The sequence below is a fragment of the Heptranchias perlo genome, chromosome 29, assembly GCF_035084215.1.
Source record: "Heptranchias perlo isolate sHepPer1 chromosome 29, sHepPer1.hap1, whole genome shotgun sequence".
Classification (NCBI taxonomy): domain Eukaryota; kingdom Metazoa; phylum Chordata; class Chondrichthyes; order Hexanchiformes; family Hexanchidae; genus Heptranchias; species Heptranchias perlo.
This window is the reverse complement of record NC_090353.1, coordinates 28,070,225-28,094,106: the sequence shown is the minus strand read 5'-3', so window position 1 is coordinate 28,094,106 and position 23,882 is coordinate 28,070,225. Positions and strand designations below refer to the sequence as shown.

At 38.3% G+C, this 23,882-nt stretch overlaps 1 protein-coding gene across 2 annotated transcripts in view; it reads right to left on the bottom strand.

The window, feature by feature from the left end:
- polrmt (polymerase (RNA) mitochondrial (DNA directed)) overlaps window positions 1-23,882 on the bottom strand; it is a 90,122-nt gene that overhangs the window by 18,176 nt on the left and 48,064 nt on the right. For both annotated transcript variants that reach the window (XR_010957920.1, XM_067968360.1), the window contains exons 12-16: window positions 21,954-22,076; window positions 19,949-20,128; window positions 18,066-18,152; window positions 14,892-15,005; window positions 2,554-2,606 (exon numbers count right to left, since the gene is read on the bottom strand). Coding sequence is in view for 1 of the 2 variants with exons in the window: in XM_067968360.1 (XP_067824461.1) it covers window positions 2,554-2,606; window positions 14,892-15,005; window positions 18,066-18,152; window positions 19,949-20,128; window positions 21,954-22,076 (557 nt within the window). In the remaining variant the exon portion in view is untranslated. The remainder of the gene's footprint in view (window positions 1-2,553; window positions 2,607-14,891; window positions 15,006-18,065; window positions 18,153-19,948; window positions 20,129-21,953; window positions 22,077-23,882) is intronic.

Below are 23,882 nucleotides of genomic sequence, written 5' to 3'. Positions count from 1 at the left end.
GACTGTTCAAGAGCAAAATCAGATTGATCTGTAGCATTTCTTAATATGCAACACTCTGAACCATGCCACACCAGTAAGATGTCTAATGTGAATGTCCCATTAAATGTGCACTATGGTAGACCTTCATCCCATTTCAATTCTTAAGTTTTAACTGAACTTTATTCTCTTGGAAGTTCCAACTTCGCAACTTTCCAAATTGACAGTGTCCTCCAGGAGGTCTCTCACCACTCCCCGTTGATGTCAGATCGTGACCCAAATCTGTAGTTATAAAGCGGAAACCACTTTGCAGCAATATAAAAGTGGGAGTTTAACATCAAGAAGTCATTTTCTAAGAATCTAAGGAGGAATTTTTCTGGGTCGGTGCCTGAGCGCAGCGTATATCCAAAATTTAGCTGAGTCAAAGCCTGTCTGACTTAATTTAGATGAAAGGGGTATTTTTAGGCATGCACTGTCCTGCCCGATTTTGATATTCACTATGCCCAGGTGATACAGTTGCACCCAGGTGCAGACCCTGGAAGATCTTCTTCAAAATCTCTTTGGGTGCATTTACTAGCATTGGTGTGAAGTGGTTTTGCATTGTATCAATACTGCAGTTACACTGCAAATGCAGCCTGAATCCAGAGTCAGGGCCACAACTGACATTGCAGTGAAAAGGAATGACACTGCCTTGGAGGAGGCAATCTTACTCTGCTTTGCTTCATGGTCAGTGCAGACCTTGACACAAAATAGTTTCACACCAACGATAAAAGGTAGTGTGAATGTACCGTGAACTGTGGACATCAAACCTGATGCCAAATATAGGAAATCACCATACTAGTAACTGATGAGAAATGGAAGACTCTATGAATGCCACTGGCAGGCTTGATTAAAAAAATAAATAAATGCACTAAGATTGCCAATTTGTACTCAATTAAGGGTTGTTTTGTGCTGCAGATGTATGTACAAACTGATTTCACTTAAGACTTTTATTACCAGCAGACAGAATTTTATTCCAGCCTGAATTGGATTGAAAGTCAAGCTTGAGAGGTAAAAGTAGTCTGTGAGATCACTGTTTCACTTGCTTAATTGGGAGTGGGGGTAGCCAAAATAAAGAGACATTGATCACAGAATGATGTGAGGGTAAAGTAACTGCCTTAAATTTCTTGATCCTCACCCATTTCTTCTGACAATCCAGCATATTTATTATTGTTATTGTTACTAACCAAAGCAGTAATGGTGGTAATAAGTTAGAGCAATTATTCAAGTTTAACCCTTGTTCATTGTCATACTGTGTCATTTTTACAGATGATGCTGTTGAAAATTCAAATTGTAAGAGCACATTAAGCTACAGCAATCTAAGAGATGTCACATTGCTAAAATGATATAACACTGCTTTTGAGGCTACAGGGCTGCATGGTTAGTGTGAGGAGGAGCTGCACCCAGAATCTGAATGACAGAGAATGGCTTCGGTTGAACAAAGCCTATTATTCTGGTAAAATTCTTTTTCAGCCAAAGTAATCTAAAAATTGACCAGAAGGAAGACCTCAATGCAAAACACCCACAGAAAGGAACAAATATTTAAGGCTTCAAAGCCTCAATATACCTAAATGCACTGCATATATTGTAATGTCCGATCGTATAAAGTGTGGAGTGAGCTACCAGCATGTGGTGATCTAAACTTTATTAATCTTTTTTTCAGTTGAGGTATGCTTAGGAGTGAACGATTTTGTCGAACTTCATATGAGATGGACGAGACCCGAATTTGTGGATGAGAAATCAGCGTTTTACTCATCATGTTAACAAATCAGATGTTATTAGTGAAATATTAAAATTTCTCAATGTGTTAATTCCTTTGCAAGTCATGGAGGACTTCAATAGCTCCCATGCTCTCAGTGACTTTTCAAATGATAAAATAAGGGTAATTTTGGATTACATTAAAAAGAATTGTGCCAACCAAAATACTGAGCTGGTGGAACTACTTAGCACTTTGCTTAAAATAGAAATAGAATTAATTATGCACTATCGGAAACCAGTTAATAGTATTACCTACATAGATCTATTGGGAATTAACTAGGTAAAAGTATTTGAAATGAAGGCCAAAGAGTCACACAACCATTGACCATCTTTGGGACATTTAGTATAATAAAAGGGCAAACTGAAAATTACATGAACTGCTAAATTACTGGTCATTTGTTAGCAAATTGGGTAGTTGATTCTGAACTTACAATAAATTTCCCCTTTTGTCCAGTACTATTGCAAAACACTGACATGCTCGCCAAAATAAATGGATAACTGCTTTATTTGTCTCATATATTAGCACATTTTGACTCCATCGTGAGTTCTAGCACAGAGATAAATATATCAGTACTTTAATTTTGGCTCACGTATAATTAGCAGTATTAACTGCTGCAATTTTTGCAAAGGTTAAGCATGCATCTATAAGACAGTGCAATTTAGTATGCTATGAAATCAGCCTTGCTTATGAGCTTAAACTCAGCCAAAGATGATGAAATCTCTCATTTCTATAACTACACAGCATTGACTTTCTTAAAAAAAACTAAAAGAAATACTTACTGAGTTGCATCATGACTTATTGTCAAATTCAAATTCTGAAGATTGCTTCTGAGCTATAAAAGAATTAAATACTGTTTCATTTTTGTCATTATACTTTTATATAAAATGACACAATTTCTAGATTATGTAACAATTGTGTTCTATTAAATGGAATTTCATTTTTTTCTGTGTTCCATTAATGGAGGTTTGCTTTTAAAATACTGTCAAAAAAACTGTGTTTAGTACATACATTTAATTCTGTAAATTGGTAAACCTGATAGAAGCAAATCTGTAATTTTGTATTTTGCATGTGCAAGCCTTGAACTCAGAATTTATATCTGTAAATATCTGAGATGTTGGTCTGGATTTCATATGCATTTAATTCTATAATGGTCTGGTGTATCACAAAGCCATACAGAACTGAAGATTTCAGATTTGATTCCTGGTATGTGCTAAAGTTGCTGATCTCATCCAGGGCAACAGTTCAGACACCTTTGGCTAGTTAGAGGAAAGATCAACCGCAGCTCCCAGTTACCCCCACCTGAAAAGGCTTGTGCGTGGATGCCAGATAATAGGGCTTGGCTGCACGTCTGCATGTATGAATAACCCAGCAGCACTGATAGTCTAACCTCATAGATGAAGAATGGCCACTTGGGTAAGGTACTGGAGAGGAACCGCACCGTAGCAAATCAGTGACTTCAGTAGAAAGGAGAAAATTGGAGATAGGAGAGGAGAGGAAGAAGGGAGAATAGTTGAAGATTTTTTTTTTTACTACCAGTGCACATTTAAATTTTCCTGCGTGGTGACACAATTACCAACATGATACAAATTTGTGCATCCTAATTGCTGTGGGTAACAAACGTTTATCCCACTAACTTCACTCTATGTAATATGAGCGCATTTTACAAAAACACATTATCTCTCCTTAATTTACAACAATATACTTGCATTTGATTATGTCCAAATGTCTTATGCACTTCACAGAATGAATTATTTTTTTTAAATACAGTAGCAAATATTTATAAATGTTAGTCAGCACTGGTGTAATCATTCCAGTAATTTAGACAAGTTTATTATATTTATTCTATCCTATTCCATTTAACAAGAGTCACCTTCAAGAGAGTATATTTATAATCATTCACATTCTTGAAATAGATGTTCTTAAATTACAAATATAAATAAAGATTTAGTTTTAAAATAGGTCATCGGTTGATGCTGTGTATCAAATTCTGATGGCAATGTCAAAATTTTGCACATAGGTGACATCAATTTAAACATAGTACAATCCTGCAGTGTTTTGTTGCTCTCTTCAGTGACCAGGGATAATGTTCCAGCAGCAATTAATCATTATGTAACAACCTATTTGGTCACATTTTCTTAGCACAAATAAGATAGATTTTTCTGCTTATATAATGGAATTCATACATAGTAAAGCACTGGGTTTTTTTAAGTGACCTATATCCATAAATATAGTGAGATTTTCAATTAACAAACAGAAAAAGCACAAAACTACAATTCATGATGTTATGCCATTGTGTCATTTTAAAATTCTAAAATGACAAATACTTTAATATATATTACGATAACCATAGACAGGAATGTGCAACCATGCTTTTACTGTCTTTTCATCTAATCCTTAAAATAAAACTGAGCTCTACAATTCACATAGAGCTGAAAAGTTCAGTATCATAGATCAATTTCTGTTTGCCTGAATGAGAACATTTGCTTGGTTCACTCTATGAAGTACAAAGCCACAGAAATTTACAACACAGATGGAGGCCATTCAGCCATCACACCTGTGTTGGGTCTTTGCTGCAGCATTTCAAAACTAATCCCACTGCCTTGCTCTCTCCATGTAGCCCTGTGACTTCCTCTATTTCAAATAGTTAATTTGAGCAATATTCAATGCTTTCTTAAAATGCCATCTCTGTAAAAGAAATTCTTGTTCAAGTACTTTCTGCAAGTAGGGATTTCCTGTAATTAGCAGGTTTTAAAAAAAATCTTTTTGATTAACTGTATCACGACAATAAAATGACTGCACATGAATGTTCTTGAACACATTTCACAACAACATGTGAAACACTGATAGATCAAGAGTTTAAACTGTGCACAGGATTGGGACTTACAGAAAATGTTAGTGTAAATGACTTGGACCTGTGCAGTGAACTGAGATGTTAACCTTCTGTCAACAGAAGCAGCTCGAATAATTACACAACACAGTGATGGATTAATGCCAAAAACCTAGCATATCAGTCATTAGAATACTAACTGGATTCTTGCAAAATCCTCAAGATTTGAATTTTGCAACACTGTTAGGTCCTGGGCTATTTTATTCACAGAAATATCCCAACAATATTAAATCTGAATTTCAAATACAGATTCCTGGGATGAGAGGGTTGTCCTATGAGGATGTCGTGTCCACAAAAAGCAGGACAAATACAATCCAGCCAATCATCTACTCTCAATCATCAGCAAAGTGATGGAAGGTGTCGTCGACAGTGCTATCAAGTGGCAGTTACTCACCAATAACCTGCTCACCGATGCTCAGTTTGGGTTCCGCCAGGACCACTCGGCTCCAGACCTCAATACAGCCTTGGTCCAAACATGGACAAAAGAGCTGAATTCCAGAGGTAAGGTGAGAGTAACTGCCCTTGACATCAAGGCAGCATTTGACTGATAGTGTCACCAAGGAGCCCTAGTAAAATTGAAGTCAATGGAAATGAGGGGGAAAACTCTCCAGTGGCTGGAGTCATACTTAGCACAAAGGAAGATGGTAGTGGTTGTTGGAGGCCAATCATCTCAGCCCCAGGACATTGCTGCAGGAGTTCCTCAGGGCAGTGTCCTAGGCCCATCCATCTTCAGCTGCTTCATCAATGACCTTCCCTCCATCATAAGGTCAGAAATGGGGATGTTCGCTGATAATTGCACAGTGTTCAGTTCCATTCGCAACCCCTCAGATAATGAAGCAGTCCGTGCCCGCATGCAGCAAGACCTGGACAACATCCAGGCTTGGGCTGATAAGTGGCAAATAACATTTGTGACAGGCAAGTGCCAGGAAATGACCATCTCCAACAAGAGAGAGTCTAATCACCTCCCCTTGACATTCAACGGCATTACCATCGCCGAATCCCCCACCATCAACATCCTGGGGTCACCAATGACCAGAAACTTTACTGGACCAGCCACATAAATACTATGGCTACAAGAGCAGGTCAGAGGCTGGGTATTCTGCAGTGAGTGACTCACCTCCTGACTCCCCAAAGCCTTTCCATCATCTACAAGGCACAAGTCAGGAGTGTGATGGAATACTCTCCACTTGCCTGGATGAGTGCAGCTCCAACAACACTCAAGAAGTTCGACACCATCCAGGACAAAGCAGCCCGCTTGATTGGCACCCCATCCACCACCCTAAACATACACTCCCTTCACCACCGGCACACCGTGGCTGCAGTGTGTACCATCCACAGGATGCACTGCAGCAACTCGCCAAGGCTTCTTCAACAGCACCTCCCAAACCCGTGACCTCTACCACCTAGAAGGACAAGGGCAGCAGACACGTGGGAACAACAATACCTGTACGTTCCCCTCCAAGTCACACACCATTCCGACTTAGAAATATATCGTCGTTCCTTCATTGTCGCTGGGTCAAAATCCTGGAACTCCCTACCTAACAGCACTGTGCGAGAACCTTCACCACACGGACCGTAGCAGTTCAAGAAAGCACCTTCTCAAGGGCAATTAGGGATGGGCAATAAATGCTGGCCTCGCCAGCGATGCCCACATCCCCTGAACGAATAAAAAAAAAGGAACGATTGAGTAGAATGGGCCTATACTCTTTGGAGTTTAGAAGAATGAGAGGTGATCTCATTGAAACATATAAAATTCTAAGAGGGCTTGACAGGGTAGATGCTGAGAGGATGTTTCCCCTGGCTGGAGAGTGAGTCTAGAACTAGGGGACATAGTCTCAGGATAAGGATCGGACATTTAGGACTGAGATGAGGAGGAATTTCTTCACTCAAAGGGCCATGAATATTTGGAATTCTCTACCCAAAGGGCTGTGGCTGCTCAGTCATTGAGTACATTCATGACTGAGATCGACAGATTTTTGGACTCTAAGGGAATCGAGAGATATGAGGATTTGGCGGGAAAGTGGAGTTGAGGTCGAAGATCAGCCTTGATTTTATTGAATGGCAGAGCAGTCTCGAGAAGCTATATGGCCTACTCCTGCTCCTGTTTCTTAGATAACTCCAATGCAGCCTCCATTGCTCACAGCATTACATAAAGGAAGATTAGCCAACCAAAGATGCTCACTGTTGAAAGACATAATTCTGAGCAGTGCTCTGCTCAAGGGCCACTCACTCAGATGTGACTCTTGAGCAAGTCACTGCTGAGGACTTTGCACACAAAGCAAATCATGCGTTTATACCCTTTTCATATTTTTCACGATTATAAATGTCTCTACAGTGCCCCACAAACAATAAAATTACAACTAGAATGTTAAATGTCAACACTTAAATCATTCCACTCTTAAAAATCACAGATTAGACTTACAGCCTACCACAAACTATTTGTGAACAGATGGATGTTGGCACCAGTGAACATGAAAGTCAAGGAACCGGTTTTACTAATTTGCTCAAGCCACTCTCGACGTGACAAGTGTCCATGGCATTTATAAATGGTAATTAAAACAGTATGGTGGAGCAACACATTGGAATAACGCTGACTCTGTCTCATGGCAGGGAGGGAATGACATACAACATTATGACAATAGACTAGAGCTATAATAGGGTCAGAGAGAGTTTTGCAAGAAACACAAAGACTCCTGTGCATATACTAACAACTGGCACTATAAATTAGATGTCGGCAAACTTAATACAATGCAGTATGACACATACAATAGTTTTAATTTTTCTCTTTATATTTTGGCTCACAGTACTGATGTTTTCCTGATCATGACTTCTTTATACTAGCACTGAAATGACTATCTCATGATTCCATTACGATGGATGTAGCAGGATAGAAATATAGGACTGTACATCTGCTCACAGATAATGTGTACATATTTATTGATCATGTCATCTCCAGTACTGTGAAAGCTAGATTGGTGACTGCTTTCCCTTTCTAATTATTCTCAGCACTTGCCCTTGTAGACTCAATACATTTCTGACCTTCCCATTTGTATGTCCTTGAAATCTAGTCAGCATTCATTAAATTGTCTAAAAAAGAGTGCAGATTAGATAGAACTAAACTTCATGCAATCTCTGGAGATGTTTAAAACACATAACTTACAAAAGGTAAGGGCAAGAAAGGTTAATCACATATATTTCATGTCAATTTTTATTAAACATGATAATTATTGTTTAAAAAAAATTCCAGATTGATATCGCTGTATGAAAATTTGGTATTTTGCTCAACCCTAGACGTTCAATTCAAACAGATAAAAGGTTGACTAATTCGTGCAGCAATCAATTACATTTCACCCACCAAAGGATGGGTATTGCATTGTTGTCCAAAGGCATATCAAATTGGTAAAGCTTTGAAGAAAAACAAAGGACAGTCACCGTCAGTTTTTTTTTATATGAAGCTCTTCAATACTGCTGGTGAACAAAGCTGGACACAGATGATGGAACTATTAAAACTAGCGTGTAGAGAGAGAGAGACTGAGACTTGTTTGATGCTTTGGTGAGCTCTGTTCTACCTCATCCATGCAGCTATAGACTTGTACTTAACAAAGGGGAGATGTCTTTCTATAAGGGAGATTGCAAATTGTTGCTGGGCCACGGTTACACATGTCTTAATGGCAAGCTGAAGAGCACCATTGGTTAAGCAGGTTGCACACCTATCACTTTAGTCACAGAGGTGCATAGTCTGGCAAACTTGTCCAGGGAAAAGGAGATAGTACACTCTTTAACAAAAAAAGGCTTCATGCAAAGTGGAGGTGGTTATAGGAATGACAGAACACAGTAAATTTGAGTTTCCTGTTTGAGCCCAGCTTTGAAATGTGACAGGCAGAACTTAGGGATTTTGCTGGAGGAAATAAGCTAAGGATTCACAATACTTTAGAGTGGAATTGGAGAATGCACATGGTCTTTATCAAATTTTCTTTCCTTTTTCTCTCTTGATGGTATTGTCTACTGCTCGGAACAGTTAAAACAAACTGCCAGGAAGAATAGTGGAGACCAAAATCTTAAGCCATTCAAGAGCCTGTAGGATGTCATGGTTTGGGGGGGTGGGGGTGTGTGGTGGAGAAAAACTGTAGGTTTTCTTTTTGAGTGGATGAGGTATGGTGGGCTGATTGTCGTCTTTCATCTGTATTCATCTTATGACTCCACAGGTGTTGAGCTCCTTCCAGTACGTTATCCAAGTGTGGTAATGTTTTATTTTTGTGTGAGCCTAAGTAGTGAGTATTGGTAGGCTATTTCACCATGCAGGGACTCACAGCCAGACCTTTCTTCACCCAACATGCACACACAAACACTTTCTATTATAGATCACTGGATAATAATCAGGGGTGGAAATACTAGCTAATTTTTCTCTTCCAAGACCAGGCCAATGAGGCCAATTATATGCCCCAGCTCTTCTGGCTGGGGTCAGTTAACTCTTCACAGGCCAAAAAATTAACCTGAGCTTGTCTAGTCTGTATGGATCAGGAATAAACTGCCATTATCAACTGAACCAAAGGGGGAGCTTGGCTTACATTTAAAAAAAGCTAAGTTGTAAGCTCATTACATTTTAATGCAAACCTCAATCATAGTATAAGAGTCTTGAAAATGATTAATAAATAAATGGTACATAGCAAGGACACCAAGTGATACAATTTATGTACATGTGAATAACATATGAATAATAAAGTCATTTGTGCATTACATTGTGTTCAAAAATAATATCTGATTTAACCCAATATGTTTTCAGTTTATGCTATGATGATTTTTTAAAAAGTCAGATGGAAATTTTCCCTGGAAGCAATTAATTACATTACCCTTTCAGAAATGTGATGCATTTATAATTACCAACCAGTTATTTTATATATATATATATATATATATAAAAAAATGTGGTTGCCCAAATAATTTGCAAAATGTAATTGGAAGTTTCAACCTCTCAGTAAGACTTTTGGAAATAAAATGGGCAGCTTATAAAATTCATAATTAATGGACTCTGAGTCTGAATTCTAAAGCCTTCCATTAATATAGTATCTCTCAATTTTGACAGATTGAATTATTGGTACATATTGGAACTTAAAGCCATCCAGTGCAGTGTCATCGCCTGAACATCCATGTCCTTTTTCGCACAACTTTGTAATCATATTGCACTGTGTTAATATCACTGGATTAGAATTTGATTAAAGAAAGAACTTGCATTTAGATAACACCTTTCATAACCTAAGGACGCCCCAAAGCGCTTTACAAGTACTTTTCATTGAAATAATGTAGGAAACGAGGCAGCCAATTTGCACACAGCAAGGTCCCACAAACAGCAATGAGATAAATGACCAGATAATGTTTTTTTTTAAATAATGTTGGTTGAGGGGTAAATATTGGCCAGGGCATCAGGGAAAACTGAACTGTTCTTCTTTGAATAGTGTCATGGAATCTTTTACATCCACCTGAGAGAGCAGACGTCGTCTTGGTTTAACATCTCATCCGAAAGACGACACCTCCAACAGTGCAGGGCTCCCTCAATACTGCAATGAAGTGTCAGCCTAGACTATGTGCTGAAGTCTCTGGAGTTGGATTTGAATCCATGACCTTCTGACTCAGAGGTGAGAGTGCTACCAATAGAATCAATACTAACTGCTGTCACCATCTCCCTAGGGAGTCTGTTCCATAGGTTGACCACTCGCTCACTGAAATATTGTTTTCGCAGATCAATTTTGAATTTACCTCCCTTCAAGCACAGGCCGTGTCCTCCGGTTCTACTGTTCTGGACAAGATGAAATAGCTCGTCATAGTCTACATTATTTAGTCTCTTAACAGTCCTAAAGACAGCAATCATATCACCTCTCAACCTTTTCTTTTCCAGTGAGAACATGATTTAATGTTCCTCTTGTTACAAAACAGTGCATCCCTTGATTTACAATGAGTAACATAGTGCTAGTATATATATATATATATGTCTCTTTATATAAATTGCACCGTGAAACTGCAAATTGCACTATAAAATGCTCAAATGACTTTGAGCTTCCATTTATAAAATTGTCCTCAATGAATGACAATCAGCCATCCATGATCTGAAAGCTCTGAGTAAACTGCAAAATTGACTGGGTCGTGAATTTTATAATTCATCCATTTTAGGAGTACTTTAAAACAAAACTTTTGCCCAAACAAGATGAGTTATTAAAGGAATATGAAAAAAACTGTCAAAATATTGTGTGTTACTAACAGAGTAATTACTGATATGTTCTCTAAGAACTGAAACAGTTGTGTGTATAGGTAGAAATTCAAAATGGTTCCACTGACAGGTAAAGTGCACAGTGAAACCAAGATATCTCCCGATTGGCAAGATATCCTGCTCGCTTGTTTAGTTCATTTAAAGAAGCACTTTATAAAGTACCTTTACTTTTTCACTCTCCTTTAAGTGTCTATTTCCAGTCAGCACTAAGATTTTCACATGTTTTTGGATAATATAAATTCAGCATCTTGAATAATATGAAAATATTACATGATAATCAACAGAGTTATATTTTGAGGTGACAAGTTCAAATACTGCATGTTTATATATACATGGTTCTTAACAGGCCTTTTTCTTCTAAAGGAACTCAGAGGAGGAAAGGAAATTATTTGTCAAGTTTGGTCAAAACCCTACTATTATTTATTTTAAATGAAGAGGTCAGATGCACAAACTGTACATGGGGTATGCGGGGAGTAAGCGACAGTCTCAGGATACGGGGCTTGCCATTTAAAACCGAGATGAGGAGAAGTTTCTTCACTCACAGGATGGTGAACCTGTGGAATTCTCTACCACAGAAGGCAGTGGAGGCCAAGTCATTAGATGTATTCAAGAAGGAGATAGATATATTTCTTAATGCTAAAGGGATCAAGGGATATGGGGAAAAAGCAGGAACAGGGTACTGAGTTAGATGATCAGCCATGATCATTTTGAATGGCAGAGCAGGCCCGAAGGGCCGAATGGCCTACTCTTGCTTCTATTTTTTTATTTGTTCATGGGATGTGGGCGTCGCAGGCAAGGCCAACATTTATTGCCCATCCCTAATTGCCCTTGAGAAGGTGGTGGTGAGCCGCCTTCTTGAACCGCTGCAGTCCATGTGGTGACGGTTCTCCCACAGTGCTGTTAGGAAGGGAGTTCCAGGATTTTGACCCAGCGACGATGAAGGAACGGTGATATATTTCCAAGTCAAGATGGTGTGTGATTTGGAGGGGAACGTGCAGGTGGTGGTGTTCCCATGTGCCTGCTGCTCTTGTCCTTCTAGTTGGTAGAGGTCGTGGGTTTGGGAGGTGCTGTCAAAGAAGCCTTGACGAGTTGCTGCAGTGCATCCTGTGGATGTTACACACTGCAGCCACAGTGCGCCGGTGGTGAAGGGAGTGTATGTTTAGGGTGGTGGATGGGGTGCCAATCAAGCCAGCTGCTTTGTCCTGGATGGTGCCGAGCTTCTTGAGTGTTGCTGGAGCTGCACTCATCCAGGCAAGTGGAGAGTATTCCACCACACTCCTGACTTGTGCCTTGTAGATGATGGAAAGGCTTTGGGGAGTCAGGAGGTGAGTCACTCGCCATAGAATACCCAGCCTCTGACCTGCTCTTGTAGCCACAGTATTTATATGGCTGGTCCAGTTAAGTTTCTGGTCAATGGTGACCCCCAGGATGTTGATGGTGGGGGATTCGGCGATGGTAATGTCGTTGAATGTCAAGGGGAGGTGGTTAGACACTCTCTTGTTGGAGATGGTCATTGCCTGGCACATGTCATGCGCGAATGTTACTTGCCACTTATTAGCCCAAGCCTGAATGCTGTCCAGGTCTTGCTGCATGCGGGCTTGGACTGCTCCATTATCTGAGGGGTTGTGAATGGAATTGAACACTGTGCAATCATCAGCGAACATTTCTGACCTTATGATGGAGGGAAGGTCACTGATGAAGCAGCTGAAGATGGTTGCCCAACTCCTGCAGCAATGTCCTGGGACTGAGATGATTGGCCTCGAACAACCAGTACCATCTTCCTTTGTGCTAGGTATGACTCCTGCCACTGGAGAGTTTTCCCCCTGATTCCCATTGACTTCAATTTTACTGGGGCTCCTTGGTGCCACACTCGGTCAAATGCTGCCTTGATGTTAAGAGCAGTCACTCTCACCTCACCTCTGGAATTCAGCTCTTTTGTCCATGTTTGGACCAAGGCTGTGATGAGGTCTGGAGCCGAGTGGTCCTGGCGGAACCCAAACTGAGCATCGGTGAGCAGGTTATTGGTGAGTAAGTGCCGCTCAAAGCACTGTCGACGACACCTTCCATCACTTTGCTGATGATTGAGAGTGGACTGATGGGGCGGTAATTGGCCGGATTGGATTTGACCTGCTTTTTGTGGACAGGACATACCTGGGCAATTTTCCACATTGTCGGGTAGATGTATTTTCTATGTTTCTATGGGACAATTGTTAATGTTGGTTTAAATCTGCTGAAGAAATTCAAAGATGCTGTTTAAGCCCCATACGAGGACAGGGCCGTATTCTAGGCTGATACTCCAGTGCAGTACTGAGGGAGTGCAATACTGGCAGAGATGTTATTGTTTGGTGAGATGGCATTAAAGCGAGGCCTTACCCTTGTCCGATTATTCAGGTAGAGGTTAAAGTATGCCAGGACTCGATCCCGGCAGAATTGGACCCAGTATAACTTAAAAGGCTACTTTTCTTACTACAAGCAATCACAGAGCGATCAATTGTTGTTGGGAAAGAGACAAATATGAAAGATCAGAATTACAACTATATTTTAAAGATCTTTGATATAGCTGGCACTCATACACTGTGACAAAATCCCTCCGCCCCCATTTCCCCTGAGGCAGGCAACTGAGTAGGGTCAGAATTGACGTGGATGCCTGCCTGCATTACACTAATGACTCGGATTCCAGGATTTGGGATAGCGTCATAGGCGCATCCATGGGATAGATGGAAATTTCTCACCATCCTAGATCCACTCCAGAAGACGAATTTCTAGTGTGTGATCTTTAAAGTTACTGAAGTGACTTCAGTGCTCATGGACAAACAAAATAAGTTCTTGCTCTCCCAGTGATAGGGCAAGGGGTTTAGAAAAAAGCACAGTTTTCAATTATCAACACACACACAAGAGTTTCATGCTGCAAATTGTCACTATAGTTGAACACTCAATACAATGCAGGTTTACTTCTGTTCAATATTGTGGTGGAATCAAAACCTACTGGTTTAAATCTGTTTTTTTCTCCAATATGTACCATACACAAGGGAGCAAGATTATAGTCACTATTTCACAGTCTACAATTAATTTTTGCAAAATGTAAACTGAATAAAATGATCCAGGTTTCCAGAGGTGGTGATTCTAGATAATTGTTAGCAACTCCTGAGAGTTGTTGATATTTCAGCTGGGACACACTGGAAAAATATCAGTCTATAAATGGAACACATTGCAAATATTAAAATTATGTCTGACTGAGACCAGCTGTATTCTCTAGTTAAACTCTGATTAAGTTGTAATCGGAAGGTTATGTCCAAGCTACTGAAGACAAGTAATGTGTGCGTAAAATAAATTCTCTTTCCGTTGACAACAGCCACATACTATGTGCACAGAATGAGAATCTTGCCCAAGAGAAATTCCGTTCTTGCTGACAGCAAACGTCAAGTTCAAAAGCAAGTTCACATGAAACAAAGTACATCAGAGATTGCTAATATTATTTTGGCCTAATAACTTGAATTACAAATGCATTTAGTATTTTCAACTAATGGATCCATCTGATTCGATTGGTCTGAAAACAGACTTCTGACTAGCTGAATGTTATATCCTGACTGAGAAGAATTAGACAAAATACTAATTAGTGCAACCCTACTTTGACTCGAGTATAAAACATACAGGTAAGATGCCTTTACTTTCAAAGCTGTGCTAATATGCCCAGATTAGATTCCTGGTCTGCAGTGAGAAAGTTGACCGTGGTCAGAGTGCTACAATTGGCTACTGCATGTCTGGCCCTGCAAGGAGGGAAGAAAGGCTAAATTCCCTACCTCCGATTGCTACGTTACCCGTGTTGGAAAAAGTGCGCGTGTGCGAATGTCTGTGGGGGAGGGGCTAATAGGGTGGAGGAGAGATCAGTTTTCAGATATACGAGTAAATTATTGTACAGTGCCCATTATGTTTTACATCAAGGTATAAGACAATTGTACAGTACTTACTAATGTGGTCCTGGTCCTATGGTAAGGTTGCACAATTGGTAGTCCTAGTGGCGTCACCCACTCCACCGAGCTTCCTGATTTTGCAATTAGTCGTGCACTTTCTGCCAGCCAGTCCTAACGGTAAAAAAAATGTCGAGCGAAAAGATGAAAGGAAGCAACGATACACTGTAGCCCGTGATTATTGACACAATTTTAAAACAGAAACCAAGCTGACCACCAATTATGGAGGATTTGTGATGGAAATCAATTGTAATGTCCATGAGGTAATAAAATATTATTGTCCATCCTTGTGGAAGTCAATATGCATTTTTGCTTATCACTGTGACTATAGAGCCATAAATACAGCTCAAGACCGTATACCTGGACAGACCTGGAATGCGTGCCATCTGCATTTTCAAGCAGCAAAATCCATTTTTATAGCAATTTATGAATCATGATTTTTTAATATAAAAATAACTTGCTGCAGTGATGTATGTGGGCAAGGTTAGCTGTTTGGAGTCCTGTTACAAAAATGGTAGCTTTTACAAAGACTAGAAGGTAACATACCAATTTTAATAAATTTTTAAAAACTGTAAGCAAATATATTTTTGCAGTGATTCTGCACGTGGAGTCTGGAATTAAATCGTCAAAGTATTAGTGATTTTAATTGCGGCATGTAGTTCACTTAAACATTAATGATATTTGTAAAAAGTAAAAGCAGTTAAGAGGCTTTTAAAGTACAGTATGTGTAGCCAGAAGGAGCAAGATTGAATTTATGGTCATATAATATGGGTTATGGCACCAAAAGTTAGGCACCAAAACTGAGAATAGGTAGCTAACTTGAACAGCTCACACTTACGTTAAAACTACAATGTTGGTCTTAACCATCTGAAAACTCAGTATTGTTTCCAGTTTTCAAATTATGCATCGTTCCATTTAACAGAAATAATTTTGAGACCAGCTATTATAAAGTAGAATTTTACATAAGAACTTAAGTAGGAGTAGGCCATAATGCCCCTCGAGCCTGCTCCGCCATTCAATAAGATCATTTTCATGATAAATATGTAATATTTTGGTTGAAATGTGCCGAACCACGTCTTCACGGACCTTCAGCCGCAAGCTTAATCAAGAATAACTTCCTTGAGGAAGTCAATTTTTGTATAACACTATAAAATGGTTAAAACATTTTTGTTCCAAATGGATCAGGTGGGATGCGCACTGTTTTGTGTGGAAATGAGCAATTTTTGATCCCTGGGGTATGCTGAGTTAGCTGCCAGGGCCATACACAGTGTGTGAGAGAGTGGGTTAGCAGAAGGTGAATGGCGGGTACACAACTTGAATGGCAGCTGCAGCAGGTAAGAGAGCAATAGCAACAGTTTGGTGAGTATCTATTTGAGACCTGAGAGTGGCACCACAGTAAATATTAGAAACTATTCTCTAGGTGTTAGACCAGCATACAAATTTACTACTGGTAGTAATGCCAAGGTGATCTACTGGTATAAAACAAAGGCCACATTCTAGAAAACAGAGCATATAGAAAATTAAGTCTAGCGCAAGCTGAACTCATTTATCACAATGCCGTATCTCCTGGTCAAGTGACATTCAAACTGCTTCGTGCACTAAAGTGAAGAACTTGCTTATTTTATCATTTTGATTTGTTAAAAATAGACAAACATGGTAACCGCAATACATTTATTGTAACTTCAAATCACAGAAACTTAATCTGAATTGATGTGCCTAGGCATATTTGTTAGGTATTAACTGATGGTCCAAATGGGAATCAGCAATACTTTTAGGTGTTCTTAAAAGGAGCACAATTAAAGCAACGTTACTTATGGGTGCATAGCAGAGCTCCAACATCAAAGATGGGTATAAATCTCACAGTATGCGTTATATTAATTGATACTCCAAATGCTGTGGAGGCAGCATTCACCTTGATGACAAATTACTACCACAGGTGAATTTTATCATTCCCTTGTTGAACAGTTTATCTTTATATCTGAGTAATGCCTTTACTAGAATGTTTTTTGCTTTTTCTGCTTAGAAACTGACCATGCTGACCAAAAGATGCTTCAAGTCTTTGCCTAAAACTTGCTTCTGTCATAGATGCGCGACCACCATGAGGCGCACTCTCCCTTTTACATGTTTTGCTGGGTACTTGTGTCTGTAGTGCTACAGGGAGAAATTGGCCTCCCCCTGCATTTACTTTGTTGCAATAGTTGGCCTTATCTCGATGACACATTTGAAGATACACATATATTCATGGGTCTATGATACTGTCAGTATCTTGAATGTTGCGATGTTTGTAAGAATATAGATATGTTTTTACATTATTTTAATACAGAACAGCTTATGTAGCAATTATTAAACTACATAAATAAATCAAAATCATTTGACCAATTGATATACTGGCAGATCTTATCTTTTGATCACAATGACACTCCAGGACAAAAAGCTATGGTTCTGCAACAGCAAACATAGGTTGCTGAGATGAAAATTTAACAAGATATTGACCAGGATATGATTGTGTGGCCAACAATCTGTTCAATGACCTAATAATCATAAAACACCCAACAAAGTTAAATCCAGCAAGAATCAGACAATGAAAGCTTATTTTTAAAATGGTATAAAAAGAGAAACAAATCTTCACTCAGTTGGAACTTTAGCTACCTTCAATGCGGTACTGTGAACAGGCCTGGACACGCATCATTCATAATTCCCGGGAAGTTCTTTATACATAAATTTCTAGGCATAGGACTGCGTGTACTGCTCTGTATGTGGTCTTAAGATGAATGTTTTGAAACAATAATAAATGTATTTAATTGTCAGACATATTACTGTCGCTAGATTTTTGAATCTGTTGTTAAAAAAGTTAAGGATTATATCCAACATTGTTCATACTAAGGAATGCAGCTGGTGGAGGGGGGAAACACTTGCCTGCTTGTTAGCTCTAATTCTGTAATGCACACCTGCAACAAATTCTTTAAAGCAGCTGATTCAGATTATTATTACAGATCTGTACATTGGTGATTTTCACTTTGTATATCTTAAATTTATGGAAAGTTGTACCCTTGCTTCAACTCCCCTCTCTTCTTGTATTGCAACAAATATAATTGAACACACTGATTAAGCTTGGACCACACCACCATATAGACATCAATTCTCCTGCAGCATAACTGTATTTAGTGAAATTACCTGGATTTCCCTGGTGCCAGTAAACATCTCTTTCAGGCTGTTGAAAACCTGCTGCACCAGGTAATGAGAAGCATCCCACACATATTCCTGAAAATTAAATAAAGTCAAGCAGTTATATTTAATTTCCCACTTTCATTATTAAGGTCAGTGCAAAAAACAAGACGACCTGAAAGTTCCCATAGACATGTGAAGTGCACACCTGTGGCACATTACTCCAGATGGAATGTAAAGCTGCGTGACTTGACAATTTTATTCGTTCAGCACTTAATGGCATATGGAGCTCCTTTAATGAATCACCACAAAATCATTTTGTTTTGAGGATAGAATACTTAATAAAAAACATAATTGCATTTTATTTACTTAGTTGTTGTAGCTGTTGTGGGCAAACACAAAAAGATATATTTATACCTGGCTTTGTACATCAAAAGCTGATTGTAGAATCAAAGCATGTGTCCTGAAGCATTACCTTTGACAAAACATAATTTTGCCTCCTTTTAATGCAAAGTTGGACTTTCATGCAAGCAACTGGGATAGGCATGGCCATATAAATTTCCAAATGTTTACTGATTTCTTTTCTTGAGTAATTTAGCATTTTAATGCGTTTCCTCAACCAAAATATTGGAATCATGCAGGTAAAACATGAGACACAGATACATCACCCATTTTCTCCAGAGACCCGTGAAAAGAAAAATGGTATAATGAAAGAGTCCCAAGGGGTTTTGAAAGCTTATGCATCTTTACTTGCATTTTATTATCCTGAATTACAACTATTTCAATAGATTCGAAAAGTGAAAATTAAACGTATAGAGAACAAACTGATGGTACTTTGCAGGACATCAAATTTAGGTAAGATGACATAGATGAGAGGTGTGCAGACATGTTAGAGGTTATGAATTCTTTTCTTTTTCTACGTTATTTATTTTTCATCCTTTATCTCTAGGTCTTGAATTCTTACTCTTTCCTTAATTATGTTCTGTCCAGGCTGCCCCGATGGCTCAGTGATAGCTGATTTCAACCAGCAGACTAGTACCACTCCTACAGTTGGTTTCAATACTTCTGTGTTGAGAGCAGAAATAGGCTATCCAGCAATCTCTTACTGGAAAGTACATGTGTGGATGTCGGATGAAGACAGGATTGGGCTTGGCTATGACAGCCCTATAGCTGAATAACCCTATTAATTAGGCAGGATACCAGAGGACGATCAGCACCCGTGGAACTAGATCTTGTATTTAAATCATGTGGGTTTATTCACTATCCTCCTCCAGTTATCAGTTCACCTGATTATTTTTCAGTTTCTTTCACTAAACAAACTAAGACTCTATAAATGCTCTACTATGAAAGCTAGAGCAAAATCCTTATTCAAAAGGCTAAAAGCAGTTAGCATTTCTGAAATTAAATACTTTTTTTTCAATAATTATTGGTTCAACACTGAGTCTTACGAGTCATGCTTGGAATTTTAACTTTTATTTCTCTTTCAAACACTAATTAATCAGCTGTGCATTTCCATTTTTTTCTGTTTTTGTATCAGAAGTTCCAGCATTCTTGTTTTTCCTTTTCATTCCCGTGCCAAATCTTAGCAGCTTCTTTAAATCACAGTGAGAGGTTAAGTAAAGACTAATGTCCTGTTCTTGCAATACTGTCATTTGTTAGTTGGAGTACTTCCAAGTTGCTACATGTTCCAGTTTATAATGGGCAGCAAAACAAAAAACAGATTGCCTGACGAGCAGACTCTCCTGGCGCGGTGCGAAATATCTGGTCTGGAAAATCTGTTTCAGTTGGACTAAACTAGAATTGTCCAGGGTACCGCGGCCCTGGAAGAAAAACAGGGAATAAATGCTGAGCCTTTGCTCATGAGCATAAAACCACTGCATTCTTTTTGGTACCTTTGGGAAATCTTCAATTTCCTTCAATCTTTTTTCAATCTGGAGACGTCCACCAAATCGTGTCACACCATATACCACAGTCATCACCGTCTGTTTCACGACTTTGCGACTAATGAAGCCGTCCAAGATTTGAGCAATTTTTATACCTTTTTCAGCATCTCGTTTTCTAAATTCCTCAACCTGAGAGGCAAAACATATGATGAACCCAAAGAAAACATTCAGCATAAAAGTAGTGCAAAAACAGCTGATAAATGCCATTCTGCTGTGTTCTTTTTGAAGAAACATAATTAAACTAAACTCTTTAATAGAATGCATTCAGATTGAATTTTTCTCTAAATGGGATAATTCCCAGATTCACTGTTCACACCTTGATGTCTTTGCATGCAGAAGTACAGAACTCCAAGCAAATAATTCTATTGCACAAAATCAATTTTTTGATCAAGACTATAGTAAATTCACTTCATTCATAAAGAATGAAACTGTCCCCTCAAACTATTTAGGCTTTCGCTGCTGTGAACTGCAGGTTACAATTCAAATAAGACACCTCTCCCCCATCCCCCCCTTCAATATTATCACGTTGTAAAGTTTTGGCTTGGTTTTTAATAAAAAAGCTTTGCACAAATTTAGGTTACTCAATGAGTAATTAGATGGGCTGATATTCAAATACTGAGTATGTCATTTTTTATATGTAGTTTCCTAGAATTCGGACAGAAGCAGAGTCCTGATCCAAATGCAGTATCATGTGCTGTGAAAGTAAGTGATGTAGTTGTCAAACTGAATTAACTGCTGCATCTCAAAGAGACTAATCCATCACTGGGACGGACTCACAGAATCTATTGCAAAGTGATAGCTTCTACCAATATTAAAGGTTGTCTCCTGCAATAAAACATAGGAGGTAAGATTCATAACCAGCCACATTTATTTCAAGAGGTTCTCCATGCACATTCCTAGATTTTCCAATTTCTGTACAGTAACCTGCAAAGTAGCCTAATGAGGCTGTCACACAGAATACACTGCCACCATTATTTATAATGCAAAGAGGTAGAGAAGGTACTGGACCATTACAAAAATCAACTCCCTCTTTTTTCAATCTGGAGATGACCACCAAATCCTGCCACACCATATACCAGAGAAGATTCAATAATTATACTTATTGTCCAAATTACCACTTTACACAATAGGGAATGTAAGGATTTTAATTTACATTTGCATGCGGAGGCTTTTATTTGCCAACTTCCAGTGCAATCTACTGACACCCAACTTGATTTACTGATCTATTCTGGTATACTCTTTGATACTGGTATTTCTTATTATAACTTAAGCACTGTAATAAAGCTACTTTAGAAGAATTAGGTTAAAATTATTTCTTTTTTGCTCACAGTTTTCAAATGCATATACTCTTACCATTTATTATTTACGAACAATATATTGTAATTTTCATGGGCTCAGTACAGTATTTCCTCATTGTTGCATGTATTGCTTATGCTTCCTCACTGATGGAGGAAACTACTCCAAAATGTCCTTCATTCTAACGTACCTTTTCTAAGGTTCCTAAAACCAGTGTTAAACGGAGGATCCAGCATATTATGATAACTAAGCCTTGTAGAAACTACCTTACACTACTAATAACTGGATTATTTGTACTTTGGTAGAAAGTGACTATAATCGTCGAGGGTTAATAATATTAATATTTATTACTATATTTTCACTGTCTTTTGTCACAGTATCAGTAGCTCAGTTTTATAAGGGTTATCAAGCCAATTATTCCACAATATTCTCATCAAAGCTAAATTCTTTCTTTTTAACTGTCACAAATAAGTGTAGCAGCACCAATTCACAATAATACCCTTTTATTTTTCATTAAAAGTAAAAAAAATGCTCTATAGACTACCAAACCCTGTTAGGTAGCATGCTGCTGTCTCACCCACTAGGAGGTCTGTACTGTGAATGACAAACAGGTCACCCGCTGTGAACATTCCTAGTTCATCCAACTCAGTTCACTTACCTGATGTGCCACCTCACTATAAACATCCTGCGGTACCTCACAGGGCACTAGGTTCACAGAGGATGCACCAATGACATCACGTCCTAGAGCAGCATAGTGCTGCAAACCATTACAAGATCCATCCTGTTAAATAACAGATAAGATACTTACGATAAAACATTTTCAGTGATTTGGCTTACGTTGAATCTGCACTGCGCAACTGAGTTTTTAAAAATCGCATAGTTTACTACCCTACCAAGAATTTCATATAGATAAAAAATGCCACTCTATGGTTCAGCGTATTTTTGTTTAGACATATTCAGTTTATATGCTTTTTAACCAATGGAGAAAAAGAGAGCTATTTCATCAACGCTAATATGGTTACCGTACTTAGCAACCATGAAATTGTAGGCCAGTTTTTAGAAAGAATAGAATGCCTCTGAGTAACTACACACAAAGGTTAGAGTAATTCTAACTCCTTGAATTACCTTTGTGGAAAAATGATGTAAGGTATACCTGCCTTAATCAACCCTTAGGGCCTGACTGGTTGTCTAATACAGGTTTATCCAAATAATTCTACTTATTGTTGGGTTAACTGCAACAGTGCTCCTTTATCATTATCAGACATTCCCTTAAGGCCAAGCTTTTCTTCCTATATTTCTGCATGTTTTCCTGTATACATACAAGTGTAAACACATCTATAACAAAACTACTTCCAAATTGTAAATTTGTAAAAAACCCTGGTAAATTTCAGGGTCCAGATCAAAAGACCAAGATTAAATAACTATCCCTTTTTTCTTTGTACTTATTTTGAAGAGTGACACAGAAACTTAATTTAACACAAAATTTGACTGAGAAGTACAGGAGATGCATGCTAGACATACTGTTTTTATTATATTACTAATAGATCAACCATATTGCTCATGGTAAATCAGATGACTCAGTGTTTTGTTATAATTAGGGGGGGGTCTTTATTGCCATGCGTGGCATAACATCAGGGCCAATAATTAAGTGACTGAATGAGCCAAATTCTAATTTTTATTAAATAGTATTCTGCGAATTTTACTGGTGTTTTGGGGACTGAATTCTACAACCTTGTCCATTATTCTGTGAAAATTGAAAATGAGTGGCCTTTTATATTTTTCTTATTTCATATCTAATCCTTTACCTTTGTATTTAATTTGTATCTAACCATTTGGTGTTTTGTGATTAATTTCTGATATGAACCACTGCATCTTTCTCTATGTCTGTCTCATAGCGTAGAGAAAATGTAAAACATTCTAAATGACACCAACAAAACATAGGTGATAATTAGAGCTTTCAAATTAGGATGAGGGAAGACATTCTGTCTGTCTCCCCATCTTCATGTCTCACAGGTGTTTTTAATCAGAATGTTAACATTTTCTGTCAACCTAACACAGGCAATAATCGGGTGATAATTCGAAGCTTCATAATTCAAACATGTCCTTTTTAAATTAACTTAAATTATGAGGAAAGACAATCTGTGTCTCTCCCTCTCAGCTTAATACAATTTTTAAAATAAAATATATGGAACATAAAAAAGCTACAACAGATGCATAATCAAATGTAAATACACGTTTTTTTTTCTCACACAAACACATTGCCTCTCCTTTTCAAAATAAACATTAAATATAAACTTTATCTGAATAAAGTTTTTGAGGTTTGTTCTCTAGCTTTTCTTCAAATGATTTTGACAAACAACTGAGCAGAAACTGCCAGAATCTAAAGAAAATATTCCAGCAGTTCAGATACTTAATAGTATTGATGTATTCTGGAAAATTGGATATAATGCATAGGGCTCAGAATACAAAATCTGAAATCAGCTTTCAATGTCACAGCATTGAGAAAAAATATCATGACTTCGTCTAAGTTTTTGGGAGAGGCTGAGGCTGTCAAGTAAAACTTCACTGAAGGCATTAAAAGAAACTA